Source organism: Apis mellifera, linkage group LG10 (genome assembly GCF_003254395.2).
Source record: "Apis mellifera strain DH4 linkage group LG10, Amel_HAv3.1, whole genome shotgun sequence".
Taxonomy (NCBI): Eukaryota; Metazoa; Arthropoda; class Insecta; order Hymenoptera; family Apidae; genus Apis; species Apis mellifera.
The window spans coordinates 420750-442732 of record NC_037647.1 but is presented as its reverse complement, the minus strand read 5'-3'; the positions used below and the strand labels follow the sequence as shown (position 1 = coordinate 442732).

The following is a 21983-nucleotide window of genomic DNA, read 5'->3' as shown; positions in this document are numbered from 1 at the left end:
TGTCTTATTTTATCAGTAATTTCGAGCGATTTAATCTACTCTTCTTACAATATATAAACTATTTTCTCGTGATTAACATGGATTAAGTAATCTTTGGTTAATTCTAATCTAAATTAAAATTAGACAATGATTCGAATTTTTACAATAAAATAAGTATACATAATAAAATTAAATAAATCAATCAAAAAATGATATCTATGCTTTAATAATTATTTCTTTAAAATAAAAAATATTCGGTGACTTGTTGATGAAAATATATATTGTAAATTTATTTTTCTTAACTAATGCTATTTAAAATAGTACTTTAGTATATACAATAATCGAAATCAAATCTAAAAATATTTCTAAAATATTTCAAATATTTTTGAAATATCTAAATATTTACAATTAATAGTGATGATTGAAATCTATATGTACAATAAAAGAAATATTTTGTATTTTTATGTTATTATTTCTTTAAAAAATATATATATATATATATATTTCATTATAATTATTCTTTATCTTTGAAAGTTTCTAAAAATTAAATTTTTTAATAATAAATTTATCAAAAATTAAAATTATTTCAGCTACTTCAAATGTAACTGTAATATACCATAGAGGATTGCCAAAGATCACAGTACCACTGCCATCCAGAAAAGAGTATTGTATATTTATCTTGAAACCAATCACCCACACTGTAGGAGATTTCATTCAGATGCTAAAGAAAGAAGACGGTGGTATCGATCGAGCATCTGTGACAACTATTGGTAAGTCCTGGAAAAATGCATACACTTGTAAATAAAATATATTATATAAAATTTTTTTACGATATTCCAGATGGTATTAGAATAGGCTCTAACAACACGATAGAATCATTAATGGAAAACGATTTTCGACTGATAATAAATGACGCCGAATATTTAGTGCAACCACCATTGCATGACAAGCACACAATGGTAAGTCGTTTTTAAAAAATATATCTCAATTAAATAATTTATATTTTTTTTTTGAAGGAATTTTTAAAAATTTAAAAAAAAATTAATTTCGAATAATAAAAAAAATATCTGAAGTTTTGAAGTTTAAAGTTTTTTATATCTTTACTTTCTATTTTTAATGAAACTTTAATATTTGATATATAAATCATGGATTTAAATTTTTATATATACTTTTTAAGTAATAAATATAAAAATATAAAATTAAAATTGTTATTATTTTATCTCATTATTTAAAATGGAGTTTATTTGATATCATTAAATGTTAATGATTTGATTTTAATTCACAATGATTTTTTAATATATTGTCGAGTATATAATTCTATTAAAAACAATTCGAGCATCTATAAACTATTACATGCCAATAATAAAAAAAATATATAATTTAAAATTAATATTTTTACGTAATAATATATTTCCGAATATTACATAATATATACCGAATGACATAGTAAACAAATACGATATGAAATCTTGCTAAAATTATAATTATTGTTAGCAAACTTATCCTAACCAATTTAAAAACCAATAAACAAAAACCTAAAATTAAAATTTTAAATTTAATTCCACTCTCCAGTTTCTCTTCTAAATTTCATTAATCAAATGTATGCTTTTTGTAAAAATATCCAAAATTTTTTTCTTACATACAGATAACTTTAATTTATTTGAAAAAACTTTCAATACTATATTATATAGAATTTTACCTATATATATATATCTTTTTACATATGTATCCGACTTTCGCTTCTCAATTGTTTGTATAAATATAATGGGTAAATATCATTATATTTTTGGCTTCTTACACATAGTAATACTTGCTTAAAGTAAAACTTGATTCATACTGATCATATAAACAAATGAGAATTCCTATTACTCAAATTTAGGATATTTAAATTTAAATATATATATCCATATTTTTATTATATATTCTAGAATTATATCGAATATCAAATAATAACAGTTTTAATATAAACTTAATACAAATTTAGAACTTTTTAGATAATCGCAGCATTGATATTTGTATCCTCGCTCAATCAATTACATGACGATATATTATATTTGGACAATTAGACATAGGAATGATTATATAATATTACAGGAGGATAATATTTTTTTGAGAAAAATATTTAAAATTTTTAAAATTCGATTCGAGATGATATTTTTCAGTCAGCAATGTCAGCAATCATTTATATTATAATATACTTCCCCTACAAAAAATTTCTGACAAATCAATTTTCATTGCAGAACGATCGATAAATCGAAGATAAACTGTCGCCTTTAAACATTCAACATAAGACTCTTAAAAGATATATATTGATATATATTGAACTTAATTATAAAATACATATATTGTATAAATTTGATAAAGTAGTGTGAAACAGATCTTCTATATCTTAATTCAAGACCTATATTAAAACAAATGTATACTACAATATTATTATAGTATTATATATTATAGTATTATAGTATTATTACATGAAAGAATCTTTATCTATAACAAACTTCGCTAATATTCGCGAATAAAATATAAATTCTTGAACAATTGAAATTAGTTTTCTACAATTACATAAAGTAAGAAACGCCAATTCAATAAATGTAATTTATTAATTATTACTATTATTTAATCAGTATTTAAATGCGTTTTGCAAGTTTATAAATTATATACATTTCATACATAATTTCATCAAAATCATTTACATATAAAAAACTATCGAAAGATATAAAAAATTTTAGATTTATTATAATTATAGATCAAAATCTGTCAAAAACTTTCAATCGTTTGTACCTCGTATTGCAATGTTCACCGATTTTAAAGAAATTTTATACATGTATATATAACTTATTTATTGTTAAATCTACAAAAAGTATATTTGGAATTGTTTTTATAATTTCAAATAAAAAAGATAATCTTATTTATTTCGCGATTTCAATCAATAATAATTTTTTTAAAATTTATTTACATATTAAATTATCTAATAAATTAATCTTTCTAATATTCAAAAAAATTCAATTTTTAAAAAATTATTCCGTTTTAAAGAACAACCGATTTTTATTATGTCATTATATATATTACAAAAGAAATCTTTAAAAAAATCTTATTCAAATCTATGTAGAAAGTAGATTTTCGATGAACTTTTCCTGACCGTTCTTCAATGGTATTTTGATATGTTATACATTATCATAGACATATAATAATATCAAAAATTGTTTGCAAATATCTTAGAAATTATATTGTCTGCGAATTATATGAGAAAATAGGATTATATAAGAAAAAAATTGTTTAAAATTGTATCTTTGATAATATATTAAAAAATTATTGAAATTATTCGATATTATTATATCAATATACAATATTTTTAAATTTTTTCTATTATAACTATTATAACTATTATATCTCAACTATTTCTTTCAAGTAAAATATTTTATAATTAATTTAATTGGTCATTTTAAAGAATTTTATTAAAGAAAAAATATATAACTATATTGTATAAAAGCATTTGAATATGAGCAATGTTTTCGAAAAATATTCAATAAAAATTAAGTAAATGTTCTTAAATAAAATCTTTTTCAGGAAAACATAGAGAAATTATCAGACATTCAAACATTAATCGGTCAATTGTACGAAACATTTCATGTTCGAGAACACCATGTCAATATGGAGAAGCATGTATTAACTAAACTGGAGGCTGTCAGATTAGAACTCGAACCTCTTGAGCAGGTAAATACCATTTCCAGTGAAGAAAATTTTACTCAATTTTGACTCTCTGCTAAACTGCATATATCTACATTCTTAACAAGTTACAATTTACAAGTTACGTATGAATTTAACTTTTACTAATTAATTATTTTTCTGTTTAAATTTAATTTTTTGAAAAATCTTTTTTTATTATATTTAGATCATATTTTTAATATAATAATTAATATCTATATATAATCAACACAGTAATATTATATTTTTAGTATAATTTTTATTTTGCTTTTATTTTTGTAACTAAGAAAAGATTTTTCAATTAGAAGAATACCTCTGTATAATTAAATTAATATCTATATAGTAAAGTTAATTTAGACAGTTAATTAATTTAAACAAATAATTAAATGAAGTTTCTTTATTTTAATGATATTCCATTTTATTAAAGATAAAAAGTAACTAAATAAATAGTTACTTATTTAATTAGTTAAGAATAATTAGTTAAAAATATCGAAAAGTCGCAAAAACTTGAGTACAATTTTATAATCTAAAAATAGTTAAAAAGTTAAGAACTCAGACATCAAGTTATAATTGGGTATAATTAACCCGGAATAATTCCTGCATATAAATTTATTAGTATAATAGATAAAATAGAATGCTTCCGAAATCCGTTTTCGCTGACAAATATAAATTAATCGCAATTCGTGACAATGAACGTGAAACAAGAATAATATCATCTGAATTAAACGGAAGTTTAAGAAATCTCGATGTTATTAGCATTTCAATGATTTGGAATGTGGATACGTGTGCACAATTATTCGACTAATAAATGCTTACCAATTTCTTTCATCGTTTTCTCTTTATAACTGATGAATTAACTCATTTTCTACAAGTTTCAATTTTAATTATCTTTATATATGCATTTTCACAATCGCCTAATTAAAATATTATTCTTTTTTTTTTCCATTATTTTCTTTCGATTATTATTTCCTTGATGAATATCGCAACGTATAAAGATCTTATAACTTATACATTAGTAATATCTAAATTTACGGTAATCTAAATAAATTTTTATTATTTAAATAAATATTTGATTTGAACAACTTTGAACAATTATTAGAATCATATTGGTATTCTAACTATAAAAGTATTAAAAATCTTTTATGTAAATAATCTATAAATTAAATTAAATAATTAAATTTTCTTTGAATTATAATATAATAAATCATATTTCTTTTAGAAATATTTTATATAATAAATATAAAATCTTTCATTTTCTCTAATGAATTATTTTAAATCTTTTCATTCAAAATCATTTGAAATATTTATAAAAGATTTCGATTTGAATTCAAAAAAAAATATTTTAAGAAAAAGACTGTAAATCATAAAATATTTATCATTCTAAACTTAATAATTTTTTTTTATAATATAATTTTTCATATTGACAATAAATACAACTATTAAAGAATCCAAAATAAGCAAAAAATTCAAAAAAAGAAATTATAAATCCTATTTATTTCGATTCGTGTCAAAATTATATATAAATTTTTTAATATGTTATAGAAATTGCAAGAAATAGAGACTACAGCAGATAGAAGGGCAAATATCTTCTTTTTCGTATGTCTTGTTCTAATGTCGATTCAACTCAGCGGCCTTGCCAGATTGACTTGGTGGGAATATTCCTGGGATATCATGGAACCGGTTACATATTTTGTTAACTATGGCACCACGATGTTATTATTCATCTACTTTATCTTAACAAAACAGGTTACTAATATTATACTTCAATTTCCATTTGCTTGAAATTAGCAATTAATTAAATAATTAAATTGTTCATCTATATAAAAGAAATATTAATTTAAAAATATTGATTTAAATCTTTTAATTCGAATGAAAATTTAATAAATTTCTAATTCTAAAAATAATTTAGAAGATTATTGTTATCAAAAATTATTTTTTAAATATGTAATTAATAGTTTTCGAATGTATATATATATATATATATATATATTTATTGTATATATATTTATTATATATTAACAGGAATACATACTGCCGGATGTAATGAATAGACGACAATTGATTACGCTTCATAAAAAAGCAAAAAAGCTTGGATTTAATTTAAATCATTACAATTATCTAAAAGATCGAGCTTATGAATTAGAAACTACTTTGAAAATCATTCGTGGACCTTTATACGAATATAAAAATGATTTAGAACAGAAAGAAAGAGAAAGATCAAGTTCGAGCAGTTCAAGATCACCAAGTTCGTCACCTAGTCCTAGCCCTAGTCCGGAAAGAACTCTTCCTAAGAAAGGTATTTTTCCAGGGAAAGATTTATCGAAGAAACCGATTTCTAAAATGGACAAATAAACAAGGAATCATTAATCATAAAAAAACAATCTGATTGTTTGAAGGAGAAAAAATGAAAATTGCACTCAGGGCGATTATCGAATTGTAATGTAAGAAAACAAGAAATGTAATAAGAAAGAAAACCATTAATTTCATCATGAAAAGATTACGAATATTCGAATTCTCGACGGAGTCTTCCAAGTCGTACGACGACACTTTAAATAAACGAGTATATGTGTAATATATTTTGCCTAATGCTCAATGTTGTTAACTAATGTACGTTTGGAAGACATCAAAGAAATGTATATATCACGTAGTTTTTTTACGTATGATTATCAAATATATTGACAAACAGAATTGGTTCACAAAGAATCGAAAAATTAAAAAAATGAAAATATATTATTGAAATGAGATTTCTTTGTGCAATCTTAATACATATAATGACTCGCCAGAAATATAAATATTTCAAACTAAAATGACTTTAATATAAATATAATTTATTTTATTTTTTTATTTATTGTATAATTGTATAAGATGTAAAAGATTCAATTTGAGTTAAAATTTAAAACAATTTTACATAAAAACTTTGAATACGTTTTTAAATTTGAATGAAAGTTTAAAGAAAAAGAAAGTTAATTAAATATTATATTTTTAGTGAATTATTTTATACATATTATATTATTATTTTATATATAATATTATATAATCTTATATATAATATTATAGATTAATATTGTTTTCACTTTTATGATAAATTATTATTTTTAGTTAAAATTTATTTACAATTAATCGCTGAAGTACATAATACATTTTATAAGATAACTTAATTATGAAAGCTCAAATATTTTTATTTAAAAGTTATTTAAAACTTTTTTATTATTATCGCATAATAAAAATTTTTTCTATAAGTAAAGTATAAAGTATAAAATGTATTATTAATGTAAATATATATTTTTTTTTTTAACCAGATCAACGAATTAAATTTTATTATAATAAATTATAATATTATTATAACGTATTTAAAGTTTATTTCAATTAACTTTAATTCAAAAATAAAATAATGTACTTATATAATAATATGCTATTAATGGAATTGACAATTTTTAATTATATCATTTTGTATTTATTTTAATTAAATGCCAATATATATATAATAGCTAATACGCGCGCGCGCGCATACACACACACACAAAAGCCATCCTTTTATTGAATATCTTATTCTTATTTAAATATGGCAAAAAAACATTTATTGAAAAATATTTTGATCGACATATTACTTGCATATTTAGTGAACTTGCTTTGTCACAATATTAAAATTTATATTAATATATTTATATTAATATATTTATATTATATTAATATATTTATATTAATATTCAATATTAATAAACTCTACTAAATCTTCTATTCTTATTAAAGTAGTAATATCTTCAATCAAAAATTGAAGAATTTTGTGCATCAATATAAATAACAGCATGTCTTATTAAGCTAAATATTAAAATATTATTACTGTTATGCTTTAAAATATCTTTTATAAGAATATATTAGATAGGATTAACATAAATTATTATTGTTGGAAATTCTTAAAAACTTTCTCTCGCTTGCCTAAAAAAATCCCTTATCCGTCCGTTTAAATAGATCATTAATATATTTAATAATTATTATATTAATATTTTACGTTTGAAAATACTGTATTCTATTATTATATATATTTATTAAGTATTTTAAACTTTTTATAGTTTTTATATGAAAAACTATTTAAATTGTAATTATTTAAATTGTAATTTTATGTACAAAGAACGTTTTTTTTTTACATTTTTTCTATTATAAATAAGCATCAAATTTTAAATAATAATACATTTTAATACTTTATACTAAAAATATAATTATATTTTCACATTCTATACTTATTACATGATAATTCGTATAATATAAATGTTTAATGTACTACACGACAACTTCCATTAATTAGTGGAAAATTGAGAAAGCGTGTTTAAAAATATATTAATAGTTTATTAGATCGCTAAAAATTTAGTTAGTCTAACACATGATACGATAAATATGATATCAGAATATTTTTTCCCCGATCACAAAAATTGTATTGTTTTTTTATTTTATTTAAATATTGTTCATCTTTTGATAATTATTTTAGTAAAATAATCTAGTGCCAATATTCAAATCATTGTTTGCAATATTCATAAAAATAAAATTCTTTAACATTTTTCTAAATTAATTTGAAAAATTATTAACATAATACAGAATATCAATGCATTATATATATATAAAATATACATTGTAGAGGAAAGTTGATTGAAATGGGATATTACATTAATATTTTATATTAAAAATGTGCTGCCATTTTACAAATGTGTTAATATATTCTATATATAATATAAAAATATTGTAAATAATTGAAGAAAATATTAAGAGACAGTATATTAAATACGAAACTCGTAATTAATCATTCTGAATAAAAAAAATGTAATGATATTTTTCACGAAGAATTTTTTAATAAATTTTATATTTTTCTTTGTTAAGTAATAATAAAATTATTATTTAAAATATTAACTAAAATGCATAAAAGATTTGGATAAAAAGAGATAACCAAATAGATAAAATATAATTTTCTATCCAATAAAAATTATTATTTTTCTTTTATATCTATAAAATAATATCTGAAATTAGAAAAAATTAATAATAATCAAAATTTCTAATATTTTTTATAACTAACTAATATACTATTACATATTTTTTTCATGATTTATTTATAATATTTATTTATAATATTATAATATTATATAATATATTATATATATAATATTATAATATTATAATATTTTTATTTATAATATAAAATAATTATTTATTGCATACTCTATATATAAATTATTTAAAAATAAAAGTATTTAAGTATTTTTATATTTATGTTAATTTACATTAATATAAATGACTATTTCATTTTATTCTATCAATCAGACAAAACAAAACAAATTTTTATTTTTTACAGAAACATCATTTATAAAATATCGTAACTAATTATTAAATAAAAATTATTATATATTATATTTTTATTTATGTAAAATTTTATAAAATTGATTTGAAAATTTGTATGAGTAAAAATATTAAATCTAATTCTTATATTTAGTCGAAAAAATTATCATTATATTTTATCCAACTTTCCTCTATTCGTATATTGAAAATGGAGCATTAAAAAAATACATGATAATTGTAATTATAATGTCTTTTCCTCCCAAAAATTGTTTTTTAGCCATATTTTTTATGATCTTTAAAACAAATATCTTATACAAATTTTTGTACATACATACATGTGTGTGTGTGTGTGTGTGTGTGTGCGCGCGCGCGCGCGCGCGCGCGTGTGTGTGTGTGTATGATATATTATGTATATCATATATATATGATATAAATAAATATATGGTTATTTTGAAAATATTCTTAATACGCCATTTCCTTGAAGCTTACAAAAATACAATTAAAGATAGACAACAATCGATCAACTTCTCTTCTTAATATTAATGTAAATATTTGCGTAATATTTTTTTCAACATGCGGAATAAAATTAATGAAAAAAACGCCAAATATACTCCAATTTTCAAATAGTATTCATCATTGAAATGTAGTCATATTTGTATAAACTGAATTTCATTATTTGTGCACCTGTTACCTATATATTTTTAGAAATTTCCTTTTTTTTTTAAATTTAATTTTATTATATATCTCATTCTATAATTTAAAAGTGTTTTTCAATTTAGATTATCATTATACTAATTATTAAAACGTTGTAGAATATAAGCAATTGGCATTTTAAAATTAATAATATTGTAATTTTAATCTGTATTTAAATCTGAAATAGTTTAATATTATATTGCGTCAAATATATTGTGTAATATATATAAGGTATTAATATATTCATGAGATACTTTTAAAAGATTGAATTAAGAGCCAAACTATAATTAATGTATCGGTTGAAATTTATTTATTAAATCGATTTAGACAATTTAAGTTAAAAAAATCAAATAGATTGTGAAAAAACAATATAATAGAGATAAAAAATTTCATTCTATTTTCGTTTCACTTCATATAATTTTAATAATAAATATTAATAATAACTTTTAATAAATAAAATTTTAATAAATAAGTTTTAATGAATATTTTATCGATATATTATATTATTTATATCAATTTTTATATTATTTTTTTTGATTTTTAGAATTAATCCTCCAAAGATTTCACGAATATATTAACATTCTCTATATATTTACATACTCTCTATATATATCTTTTATAAATATATAACTATTTATATAATTTTAAGTTATGCTGTGATTTACATCCGTGTATCTAGTTATATATATATATATATAAAACAAAAATAATTAAAATAAAGTAAAATATATGAAAAATATATTTTAAATTTTTATTTTTTTTATAAAGATAGTTATAAAGAATCATTTTATTTCTGTATCTCTAATTCAATATTCAAAATTCAATATACGAAATGTTATTTTCATAGAAAAAATCAATATTATTATAATATGTAATTAATCATATTTTTTAAATAAAAAACTAAATTACAATTATCATTTAATTTTCTCAAATAAATTTTTCTTTATTTTAAAGTATAATTTTTAAAAATATATTTTTCTTAATATGACATATAAGAATAATACATTCATAATATATTCTCGACCAAAAATATATTAAAATATTCTACACTCAAAATTTTTACAAAAAAATATTTAAAAATTAATATAAAAATTCGTCAGATATAATAGAAATTATAAATTTATGATTTTTTATAATGTTGTGCTTATGTTTCAAATTAATAATCTATAACTATTATATATTTTTTTTATTAAAAAAAATCATAGATTTAGTTTAATTATAGTCCATAGATTATCACAAATATTTATTAATATAATTTATTACTTATTTTTATAATTTAGAATAAATATAGACAAGAAAAGCAAATATAATGGAAGAAGTACAAAGATAAGTTATAAATTATGGAATCAACACTATCTTTAGAATGCTTAGAAAATATATTGATAAAGAATGCAAATAATAAAAAAAGACAAACAAAAGAATTAATTATTATTGCCATCTTTTGAATGCTAAAAATATCTCTCTATAGCCATAGATAAGTTATAAACTATATTATATTAGTTATGTTAATTATAGTAGTATCTCTAATAAATCAAGTTATCCAAATATCTTTTCAAATTGCTATTTATTAATGTATAATAATATTATATTAAAATATGATAAAATATAATATTAAAATACTAGTACTTATAGATTTAGTCTATTATATTAATAAGAGTGAATCAATACATACTTATATATTGTTCATCACTGTTTGACACACGGAAAATGATTTTTTTCACACAAATCATATAGCGAAGGAAATGAAATTATAGCGATTGCAAATTTCGCTAATTGATTGGTTGAATAGAATATTATTACAATTATTATTTTTAAATTTTTTAAATGAAGAAATATTCGAAAATGATAAAAAAAAAATATTTATTTCAATCTCTTTTAAAAATTATTATTTATTATACATATACATATATAATATTAATATTAATATTCTATTCAATTATTAATAAATAAATATAATAAATAAATATAATAATAAATTTAATAATATAAAAAGTAATATATTTTCAAAATATTCTTTATGAGATACCATATTTATTATAATAATAACAATTTAATAATTATATTTCTCTAATATGAATTGAATAGCAATCTAAAAAAAACTTAATGATATTGCTAGATTTGATAATATTTTGAAATTATTTATTAAAGATAATTTGAATAATTAAAATAAAATTATGAATTATTAGAAAAATTTACAATGATTATTAATATATTTACAATGATTGAAAATATAAAATATAGAATTTTTTCAAAGTTAGACTAAATAAGTCTTTTTTGAGAATTAGAAAGATTAATTTAGATAATTCAGATAAAAATATTAAATGTGATCTTTATTTTTTTAAATAATTTTTCATTTTTCATTTTCAAATATAGTACGCTCAAGCATAGCCAGCAAGATTAAGGCATAATCAAGTAAACATATGCTTAACAAATATTTAAACTCAATTTTTTCGATTAAACAAAATCTTATATGAAGAAATTTTTATTTTATTTTCAATTTATTTTTTTATGTGGAATCACCCTCTTTCTGATTGTATCAACAGTTCCCGACTATTCTGTATAATATATAAAAATTAAATACAATAATTTAATAAATATAATAATATAAAAAATATATACTATAAATTTTTTATTGTTTTTGTCTAACTTGAAAAAAAAGGAATTTATGAAAACTATAGTCATTTGAGAAGATCGTGATTTTCCACTGGAATATATAAATATATATATAGCCAATATTGTGAATTAATTGATTTATGACATTTCAAACCTAAAAAAAAATTCTTGAATTAGACTATAAATAAATCTCGCATAAAAACACAATAAAGTGATTAGAGAATGTTATCTTATAATAATTCAGAATAAGTTTAATTCAAAATTGAAGTATTCTAGAAATTATACAATTATAAGTTTCTCTTAAGTATGGTATTTCTTTCAAAAAAAGCATTTTTGTCTTTGTTAAAGACGAAAACTAGGACTGACTTATGAAACGGTTAGATAACTTAAATTTCATTTCCAATAATTTTAGCATTTTCAACTTAAATTTTAATAGTAGTTTATAAGCGAATTCTTTCACATTTTCCAATTTCTATGCTGCTTTTCCAATAGTAATCAAAACTAAAATATAAGATGGATGGCCATTTCACAAATCATACTTGCGCAGATAATTATATAAACGATTGCAAGAATTCTGATCTCCAAATATTGCGATGGTCCCGCAAATCAATCCTTCCTTAGAAGTCACTTTCCAATATGACCATTAGTTTTTTTTAATCCTCTTTTAATTTGCATTTTTGCAGAAGATATTGAAGAAAGATCCACGATAGTGATTATAATTTTTTCTAAATATCATAATTAGAATTCAAAATATAAAAAGTAAAGTTTCAAAATATAGAGAATAGATTAGATTGACAATTAGAATTGAAATAAGACCAATAATTTTAAATAAAATCGCAATCAGATGCAGAAGAATTATGGAAATTAATCAGAAATTCAATCAATCGTTAATTCAGTCAGCCGCAAATAATTAGAGTTAATTAATTTATTCAGGATACAATACAAACAATTATATAATCTACAAATATAAATAGTTCTTTGAATGACATTCAGAATCCCTTTCATGCAATATTTAAATTTGGATTTTAATAGTTTTTTAGGAAATATATATAATCGATTCCTAATAATAAAAATTCTAAAAAATGGATTTTCTTCAAAAATAGCAAAATTATTAATTGTAAATTATAAATCTAACCTGAAACTACTTGTGATATTTAACTTTCAATAATATATATGTATATCAATTCTAATTTAAAAAAAATATTTTTTTTTTCTGCTATAAGAATATAATATAAATATAATATAAATGCTATATAAGTATAATAAGAAATCAATTTTATCGAATCAGTTTTATAAAAAATTATTTAAATTTTTTAAATTTAATTTTAATTTTATTCATATAATTTTTCTATTTTTATTCGTGTAAAAGAAAATAATTATTTAATTATAATAGAAAAAAATTTTGATATTTATTTAGAAATTTTTATTTTTAATATTAATTTCAATGATTTTTTAATGTATTCATAAAAATATGAGACATTTTTGAGAATGGATTCTAGACATCAAAACAATGAAAAAAGTTTATATATATATCTGAAGTTATAAATATTTTGTGGCAATACAACAACCGCATTGCAATACAACAAAACTCTTCAATGAAAGTAAATACACTGATATTTTTTTATATAATTGATTATTTTAAATGAATTTCAGTATAATGTAATATAATGTATACATTATATAATTTCTTATTTAATAAAAATTTATCTCAAATAAGTTTTAGTAAATTCCAGAATACATATATTTAAATTATCATTTTATTTAAATCTATAGATAAATCATTTTATGGTATAAATATATTATTTAAATCTCTAGAATTGTTATACAATCTGCTTACTTATCTAAATCTTACTTACTAAATCCATAGCTGCAAATCAAAACACATTCTTAAGATTTCAAATTAGAAAAATTGAATGTGTTTTTCATAACACACATAAACTTACTTATCCTCACATGTATAAATTTAATGATATTTGAATCAATTTGAAATTCATAAATCAATTAAAGCATCAGTTGAAAAACTAATGTTTGTATCTATTTCATTTGAACTCTATATTTTTTATTTCAATATAAAATTACTAAACAGAAAAAAATAATAGTTGAAATTCTATATTTTAATTATATAATACTAAATGCTAATAATATTAATATAAATCTTATATTCATTAAAAAATTATATAAGCATTGCATTTTTCTTTTTCATTTTATTACATATTCGATATTTTTTTTTTACTCACTATTCAGATTAATTTATAAATTTTATAATTTATAAATTTTAAATAGAATTACTTTAATTATTATTCATTATTATACAATTTAATTTTATATGAAAATTATTTTTTTAAACAAATATTCAAATATTCAAATTGTATTATTTCATCAAATTCTGAATTTCGGCACGATAATGAAATAGCATTGCTAATAATTGATCATGGACGTTAAAAAAAGAGACTTAATCGAAAAAAAAATGAAAGATAGTAATATTTGAAATTAAATGTTATATTTGTGTATATTAAATATAAAAATACGAAAGATCAACAATTTTTTTGCTAAGATTTTGTTTGCTAAGATAATGTTGCTTTGTTCTGATTTTGATTCGTTTGTAATGTATTCGTTGGAATAATGTATATCAGAAATAAAAGTGTAAAAAAAAAAATGAATAATATGAGTAAAATAAAATTTGTAATATTCATTCGAGCATATATAAAAAAAAGCAATTGCTATATGTATGCATTTTTTTTTATGAATGTATAATATTAAAATCTAATATTGATTCATATTATTAATAAATGATATCTACATCAATTTTTTTTATTATTCTTTTTTATTTTCTCTCTGTATAAAAATAAGAAATGTTAAGTGAAATAAAGATAAAGATTTGTTATTTGATTGAATGTTTAATCATCTAAGATTCAAATTAATTTAAGTATAATTAATATTTTAAATTTTCTCGTATATGTAAAAATAATTAAAAAGTAATTGTGCATATAAAAACATTCAATTTTTTAATTCGAAATCTTATAGAAATATATTTTAATTTGTTTCTATAGATTTCGATAAGTATTAACAGTGAGTAAAATATAATAATTTATCTATGATTTTGAATGAAATATTATGTAATTATCTTATAACTCCGAATATTGCAGAACTATTTACTATAATTTATTTTAGCTAAATTTGTTAAATAAATTACATAGATTTCAATTTGCATAATTAAAAATTTTTTTAAACGATATAAAAATATTGCATAGTTATATTACACAATATTTATGTACATTGCATATTGCTTTAAACTGAAATTCATTTGAAATAATCAATTGTATAAAAAAATATATAAAAAAAAATGCATTTATTTTGAGAAGTTCCGCTGTGGAACCGACATTGTGTAATATGGAATACTGCCTCTCCTCCTAAGCATTCTCGTTTTTCACTGTCTCAAATATCTATTTATTATATATCTTCAAATTCTCATGAAATACTGTCATTATGTTTATTTATTTAATTATAATTTGACCGATTACAATCTTTGGCTTTAATATTTGGCACGTTGATTAAAAAATGTCATACGTCGATCGAAAATTTATGAAGCAACAAATACAATGATTGTTCGATTGTTCGAATATAATTTAATAAAATAATAAGAAATAAGATTAATAATTTAATAATATTAAAAGCAAAGAAAAATCTAAATTTATTAATAGTTTAATAATATATATTTAAATTCTAATAAAATAAAAAATTCAATTCACTATTTATTTTATATAAAATGGAGATTTAAAATTGAAATAGATATAAAATATTAAAAACATAATATTTTTTATGCAAAATTATTATTTCATTTATTTGTAATATACTATATATTAATTTTAATATAGTATATATTAATTTTTAATATAATTATATATATATATATATATATATATATATATATATATAATATATATATTTACAAATATATATTTTTGATATAATGAAATTATATATTTATATGTATATTGTTAATAAATATTGAACATATGAAGAAAATATAGTTTGTCAATAAATATTATAATACGTACCATCAACTGCAATAATGTAGAGAAATTTGAATTCATATATTGGCAATTATATTATATCATTGATATCTCATTAAAGAAGTATCATTAAAGAAGTATAATTGAAATTTTCTACTTTTCTATCAATAAAATAATTAAAACATTTTGTATATTCAGATTTTTCTGTGCTATTTTTTAACAATGTAAATAAAATTTTCCGCGAAATATTTTATTGTACATATTTTTAAAAAGCACACTAATTTTATTTTTTATGAATTGTATATCATTTTCTATATCAATTGTATATTTTCATTCTTATCAATATCAATTTTCTTTCATTTCAAATTGAATGAAATTTAAAATGAAATATTTGATGTGAATGCTTATCTTCAATATTTTGAGATAATATTTTATTTTTCTTTAAAGCGCTTTGAAGTTGATAATTATTAATAAATCACTATATGAATTATTATTTTATATAAATGTAATATTATATTTTTCTTAATAATTAAACATATCATTTTTATAGATGGATTATAAATGCCACCATGCATTCAGAGAATTGAAAAAAAATTTTCTAACATATATTCAAATGATAAATTATTAAAAATATAACATCTTCTCATTTTATATATCAAAGTTGCACATTTATAACTGAAATTATTGCAATTTTAATATAAAATTATTATTATTTATATTTACAAAAGTAGAAAATAATATGTTTTGTTAAGCTAAAAGAACTGATTAAATAAATTAATTAAATAATTATCGATATATTAATTAGAAATTAATTATCAAATAGATTATTAAGGATCTCAAAAAACTTATATAATACAGTATTTGATTTTATAGAATTTATATAAAAAACAAAAGAAACATATAAAACAGAAAAATCTTTTTTGTTAAATGTTTGAGAGATAAAATTCATTCTTTTTATTAAAATTATTTGCCTTTATATATTTTTTAGTTAATTTAAACTGTTCTTATACTTATCTTTATCGCATCTAAATTTCATAAAGAAATAATATCATATTAGAATACTTGTAATAATTTAGAAATCAGATAATTTAAAATATTTTAATAAATTATTCATGATGTTTTTAAATAAATATAAAAAATTAAGTAAAAAATAAATTTTTAAATAAGTTTTTATAAAATAATAATTTGAATATTAAAATTTTCTTTTATTTGTTATCTTAAAAATTCAAAATTCTGAAAACATTCAATAATTTACTTGCGTGGAAATTAAAGCATTTTTTATTGACATTTTGTCGAATAAAAAAATACAATTCTTATCAAAATCATTTAAGTTCGCTTCTTTAATCCGTAGCATATTATAAATTTCGTCATACACTTGATCAAATATCAATATACAGTGAATAATTATTTAATTAAATTAAAATACAAAATTTAAAAATATTGCATTTTTTATACAAAGTAAATCGTCATACTTGTTTTTGCATAATTATTTTTTTTATTAAAAAATAATTATAAAATAAAAGATAAATAGAATAAAAGAAATAATATTAATATAAATATTAAAATAAAACAATTGAATCTGTACATTATTATTTTTATCATCTGAATAATCATCTAAGAATGTTTTTTTTCTACTTTATAAAAATTAAATTATAATTAAATTAAAATATAAATTAAAAAAAGATTAATTTTTTTTTATATTTTTATTTCAATTAAAAGTTAATTGTTAATTGTCAATATTTAATATAAAATTATCAATATTTGATATAATAAAATCAAAAGAAGAAAAAAGAATATTATAAAAAATGTTTTTATTACAACTGCAATTCTTCTAATTAACTAATTCAAAAGATTAAATTTTTTATTAATTTCTAATTAATATAATAATGACAGATTTATAATATCAATTATTATTTATGAATATATATTTATAATATGGATATAAATTGCGGAGTAAATGATTGAGTGAAAATATCAAATTATTGTATTAATTTATTTATAATAGATATTTCCTGAAAAACAATTAGTCTTTCTGAAAGATTAAAAAAGAATGCTATTTCTTTTTTATATTCAGATTTAAATCATGATACAAAAAAATAAATTAATATATTAAATATAAGAAATAATCATGAAAGAATATAAAAAATTGAGAATGATTTAAAAAAAAAAAATAAATATATTCTTTGAACACAATTTTTAAATTAAAAAAAAATTAAACTTCTTGAAGCTTAAAAATATAAGTTAAAAATCGCAAACTAAATCAGGGATACAATTGGATGGATTAAACCAGAAAAAAAAACATATAATTTTTAATTTCTTATTTTTCTTTAAAATATATTATAATATAAATATATTTAATAAATATATTATATATAATAAAATAATATATATAATAATATATATAATAAATATATTATAATATAATATAAATATATTATAATAGATTATATATATTATAAAGAATTATATATTTTATTATATATTTATTATATATTTTAAAGAATTTAAAAATTAAAAATAAAAATTTAAAAAAAATTAATTGTTAGTTAAAAAAGAAAATTAATGAATTTTTAATTTCTATTTTTTCTTTAAAATTAATTAGAAATTAATTTTGAATGAATTTTAAAATTAATATTAATTAAATTTTTTTGATTATAATAATTAATGAAAAAATAGTTAATTAATCTTAAAAAATATAAAAATTAAAAATTAAAATATATTAAAAATATATTATTATATTATATATTAAATATATAATTATTATATAATTATTATTAATTAATCTAATAATTATTGTTAAAAAAATTTAAGGAATTTTATTAATGTGAATTTAATTTTTTTTTTATTATTTCGTCAAAATTTTAAATTATTTCAATTACATGGATTATTTCATTTTTATTATTGTAAGATTTTTATTATATCGATATCGATATTTTAAAATATCGATCATCGATTCATTACTATATAATTCTTACTAAAATCAATACTACAATCAAATTCTGCATTCTGTTGGTAATGATGCGAGTGACATAAAAATAGTAATGGAAATCTAGAGCTCGAGAATTTGGGTCAGAAATATAAAAATACATTGCATATTATATGATTAATCTATTCTTATAATTTATCTGTAATAATACAATAACGGTAAAGAAGTGTTATTAATTTTACATATTTACAAAAGTATCAAAAATAATGGGACGAACTGTATACGCAGAGGAACGTCTTCACAATTATTTAATATCTTTAATAAGGCCAGATGAATACACAATAGGACTAATTGTGGGACAGGTTCGATTTTTGTATGTTTCAATTTATGTCATCTTTCCCGTTTTCATTCATTTTAATAACATATTTAATAACATAATTTTTATTTTTTTAGGTTATTTTATTTTATTTATATTCTTTTTAAAATTGATATGTTAGATAAAAGTTTAAATAATAATCCAATTTAAATTTTTAATACATTTTATCTAACTTAAATTATAATTAATATTACAGAGTACTGGTCAAAAAGATTATATTGTACATTTAGCAAAAACACCACCACCTATTGGTAAAAATATTGTAGAAGAAATATTGCTTAATACTACAATAAAATCTGAACAAAATACTATTGAAAACCACATCAAATCAGTAAAAGATATACCTGAGAGTTGGGTTGCAGATCATGCAAAACATGTATATTTTATTTTATTTTAAATAATTTTATTATTAATTAGATATAATTAAAATTTTAAATTTTATGAAAATTAAAAAATTTTAAATACCATTATTTATAGGTGACTAGAATGTTACCTGGTGGAATGCGTGTTCTTGGCACATTTATTATTGGTCCAGAGGACAGTATAAATGATAATAATATACAAAAATTTAAATCTATTCTTACAACAATGCATAAAAATTTATTATACAATAAATACTTATGTGGGGATAATAATGAAGAACATCTTATCTTAAATTTAAATAGCATTACACAAAAGTATAAAAAATTATAATTTTTAATAAGTAAATTTTACTATATTTTAATTTTTTATTATTTTAGATACACTTGTAAATCTATAGAAATAAATAAAAATGGAATATTTAAATCAGTAGATTGGAAATTTCAAACTAGAGCTACTAAGTGGCACCAACTTGAAGCATTTATAAATTTTGACCGCTTATTTCTTATTGCTGCTAATAAAGATCCAGAAACTCTTAAAAAACAATTGCAAGATATTTTAAAAACTGTATCAGATATTGTTGAAACTTCTCTTATTGTTATTGAAGGAGAAGTTTGGTCCCCACATGATACATTAGAAGTAATTAGCAAAAACAAAAAAGATGAAAAAAATTGTAAAAGTAATGAAAAAAATAATAATGACCAATCTATTCAAATTAACTTATATATTCCATGTGTGAGTATTTTTTTTTTCTTATAAAAAAATTTATTCTAATTTTTATATTACTTTAAAAATAATTTTTAAATAAAAAAAATATTTAACATATTAATAATTTAATTAAAATATTAATCATCTTATGAATTATTAGCAAGAAGAGAATATTAATTCTGATGTGAAGGTAACGCCATGTTCTGCTTCTATACGTTTGATTGGTCAATTAGTAAGTAGAACTTTTGTTCATCAAAAAGCAATTGTTGAAGAAGCTAATACAGCGATAAAACAAGACATAATAAGATCATTAGCAAGTAGATTAGAAATGCATTGGGATAGTTTAATTGAAGAAGAAAATGGATCTCCGGAAGGTATTTAATATATAAGTAATTATTAAAAATTTATGAAAAACTCATTTCATTATTTTTTTTCAGAAAATATAACATTACATGAACCTCCAAGAAGAGTATTAATAGCATTGCCTGAAAGTAAAATTACCTTATCGGATTATCTATTTCCTGGTGAAGGAGCTCAAGAAGCTCTTTTATCATTGCAAGAACTTTTAGACTTAGAAGTTCATGAAAGTACCGTTCAAAAAGATATTGAACTTGAAGCTGGTAAATATTAAATATTTAAATATATTACATATAATATATATAATATATATATATATATATACATATATATAATATGTATACATTTTTCAAATAGATCCCGCAGAATTTTATTTTCAAAATAAAATTGATGTAAAAACTGTTGATCTTGGTATAGATTCATCTGGAAATCAAATAAAGATATATATTACAAGTTTTAGTATTGCACTTTTAATTATAATTTTTGCTATTATAATACATAAATTTTATTAATATAATCAAAAATAAATTTATATAAGAATTTATATTTTATTATAATATTAAAGATAAATATATTTATTTGAATCATTATGATGTTGGGTGCATAAAAGAAAACATTAGCAAATAAAAACTGCTTTGACATGGTAATGATATATTTACGTGTACAGAGACAAATCGCATTATCTGTAAATTATCATGTAAAAGTATTAAATTACTAATCTATATAATATAAATTATGTATACATTGAATATATCCAAAAACAAATTATATGTATCAATAATTTTATCCTAATATTTTATGTCATAAATATTTTTGTAAAATTATACATTTGAAATAAAACAAATAATTGAATAAAAATCTTTTAATAAATAGTACTTAATTTCTGCATTTCCCAAAGTTCTAATTATTACATGCATCATCATTTGATATT

At 18.6% G+C, this 21983-nt stretch overlaps 3 protein-coding genes across 3 annotated transcripts in view; 2 read left to right on the top strand and 1 right to left on the bottom strand.

Annotated features, from left to right (window-relative positions):
* LOC725974 (calcium uniporter protein, mitochondrial) overlaps window positions 1–6395 on the top strand; it is an 86244-nt gene extending 79849 nt beyond the window's left edge. Inside the window, exons 3-7 of the mRNA XM_026443492.1 lie at window positions 570–749; window positions 820–938; window positions 3547–3693; window positions 5227–5430; window positions 5707–6395. Of these exons, the coding sequence (XP_026299277.1) occupies window positions 570–749; window positions 820–938; window positions 3547–3693; window positions 5227–5430; window positions 5707–6036 (980 nt within the window). The 3' untranslated portion in view covers window positions 6037–6395. The remainder of the gene's footprint in view (window positions 1–569; window positions 750–819; window positions 939–3546; window positions 3694–5226; window positions 5431–5706) is intronic.
* Window positions 1–21983, bottom strand: part of LOC100577198 — a 60468-nt gene that overhangs the window by 36818 nt on the left and 1667 nt on the right. The window lies entirely within an intron of this gene.
* Window positions 19319–21910, top strand: LOC727261 (protein odr-4 homolog). The gene is made up of 7 exons (XM_001122971.5): window positions 19319–19613; window positions 19824–20003; window positions 20105–20304; window positions 20368–20722; window positions 20856–21069; window positions 21133–21315; window positions 21410–21910. The coding sequence occupies exons 1-7, from the start codon at window positions 19518–19520 to the stop codon at window positions 21562–21564; spliced, it is 1383 nt and encodes a 460-aa protein (XP_001122971.2). The 5' UTR covers window positions 19319–19517; the 3' UTR covers window positions 21565–21910.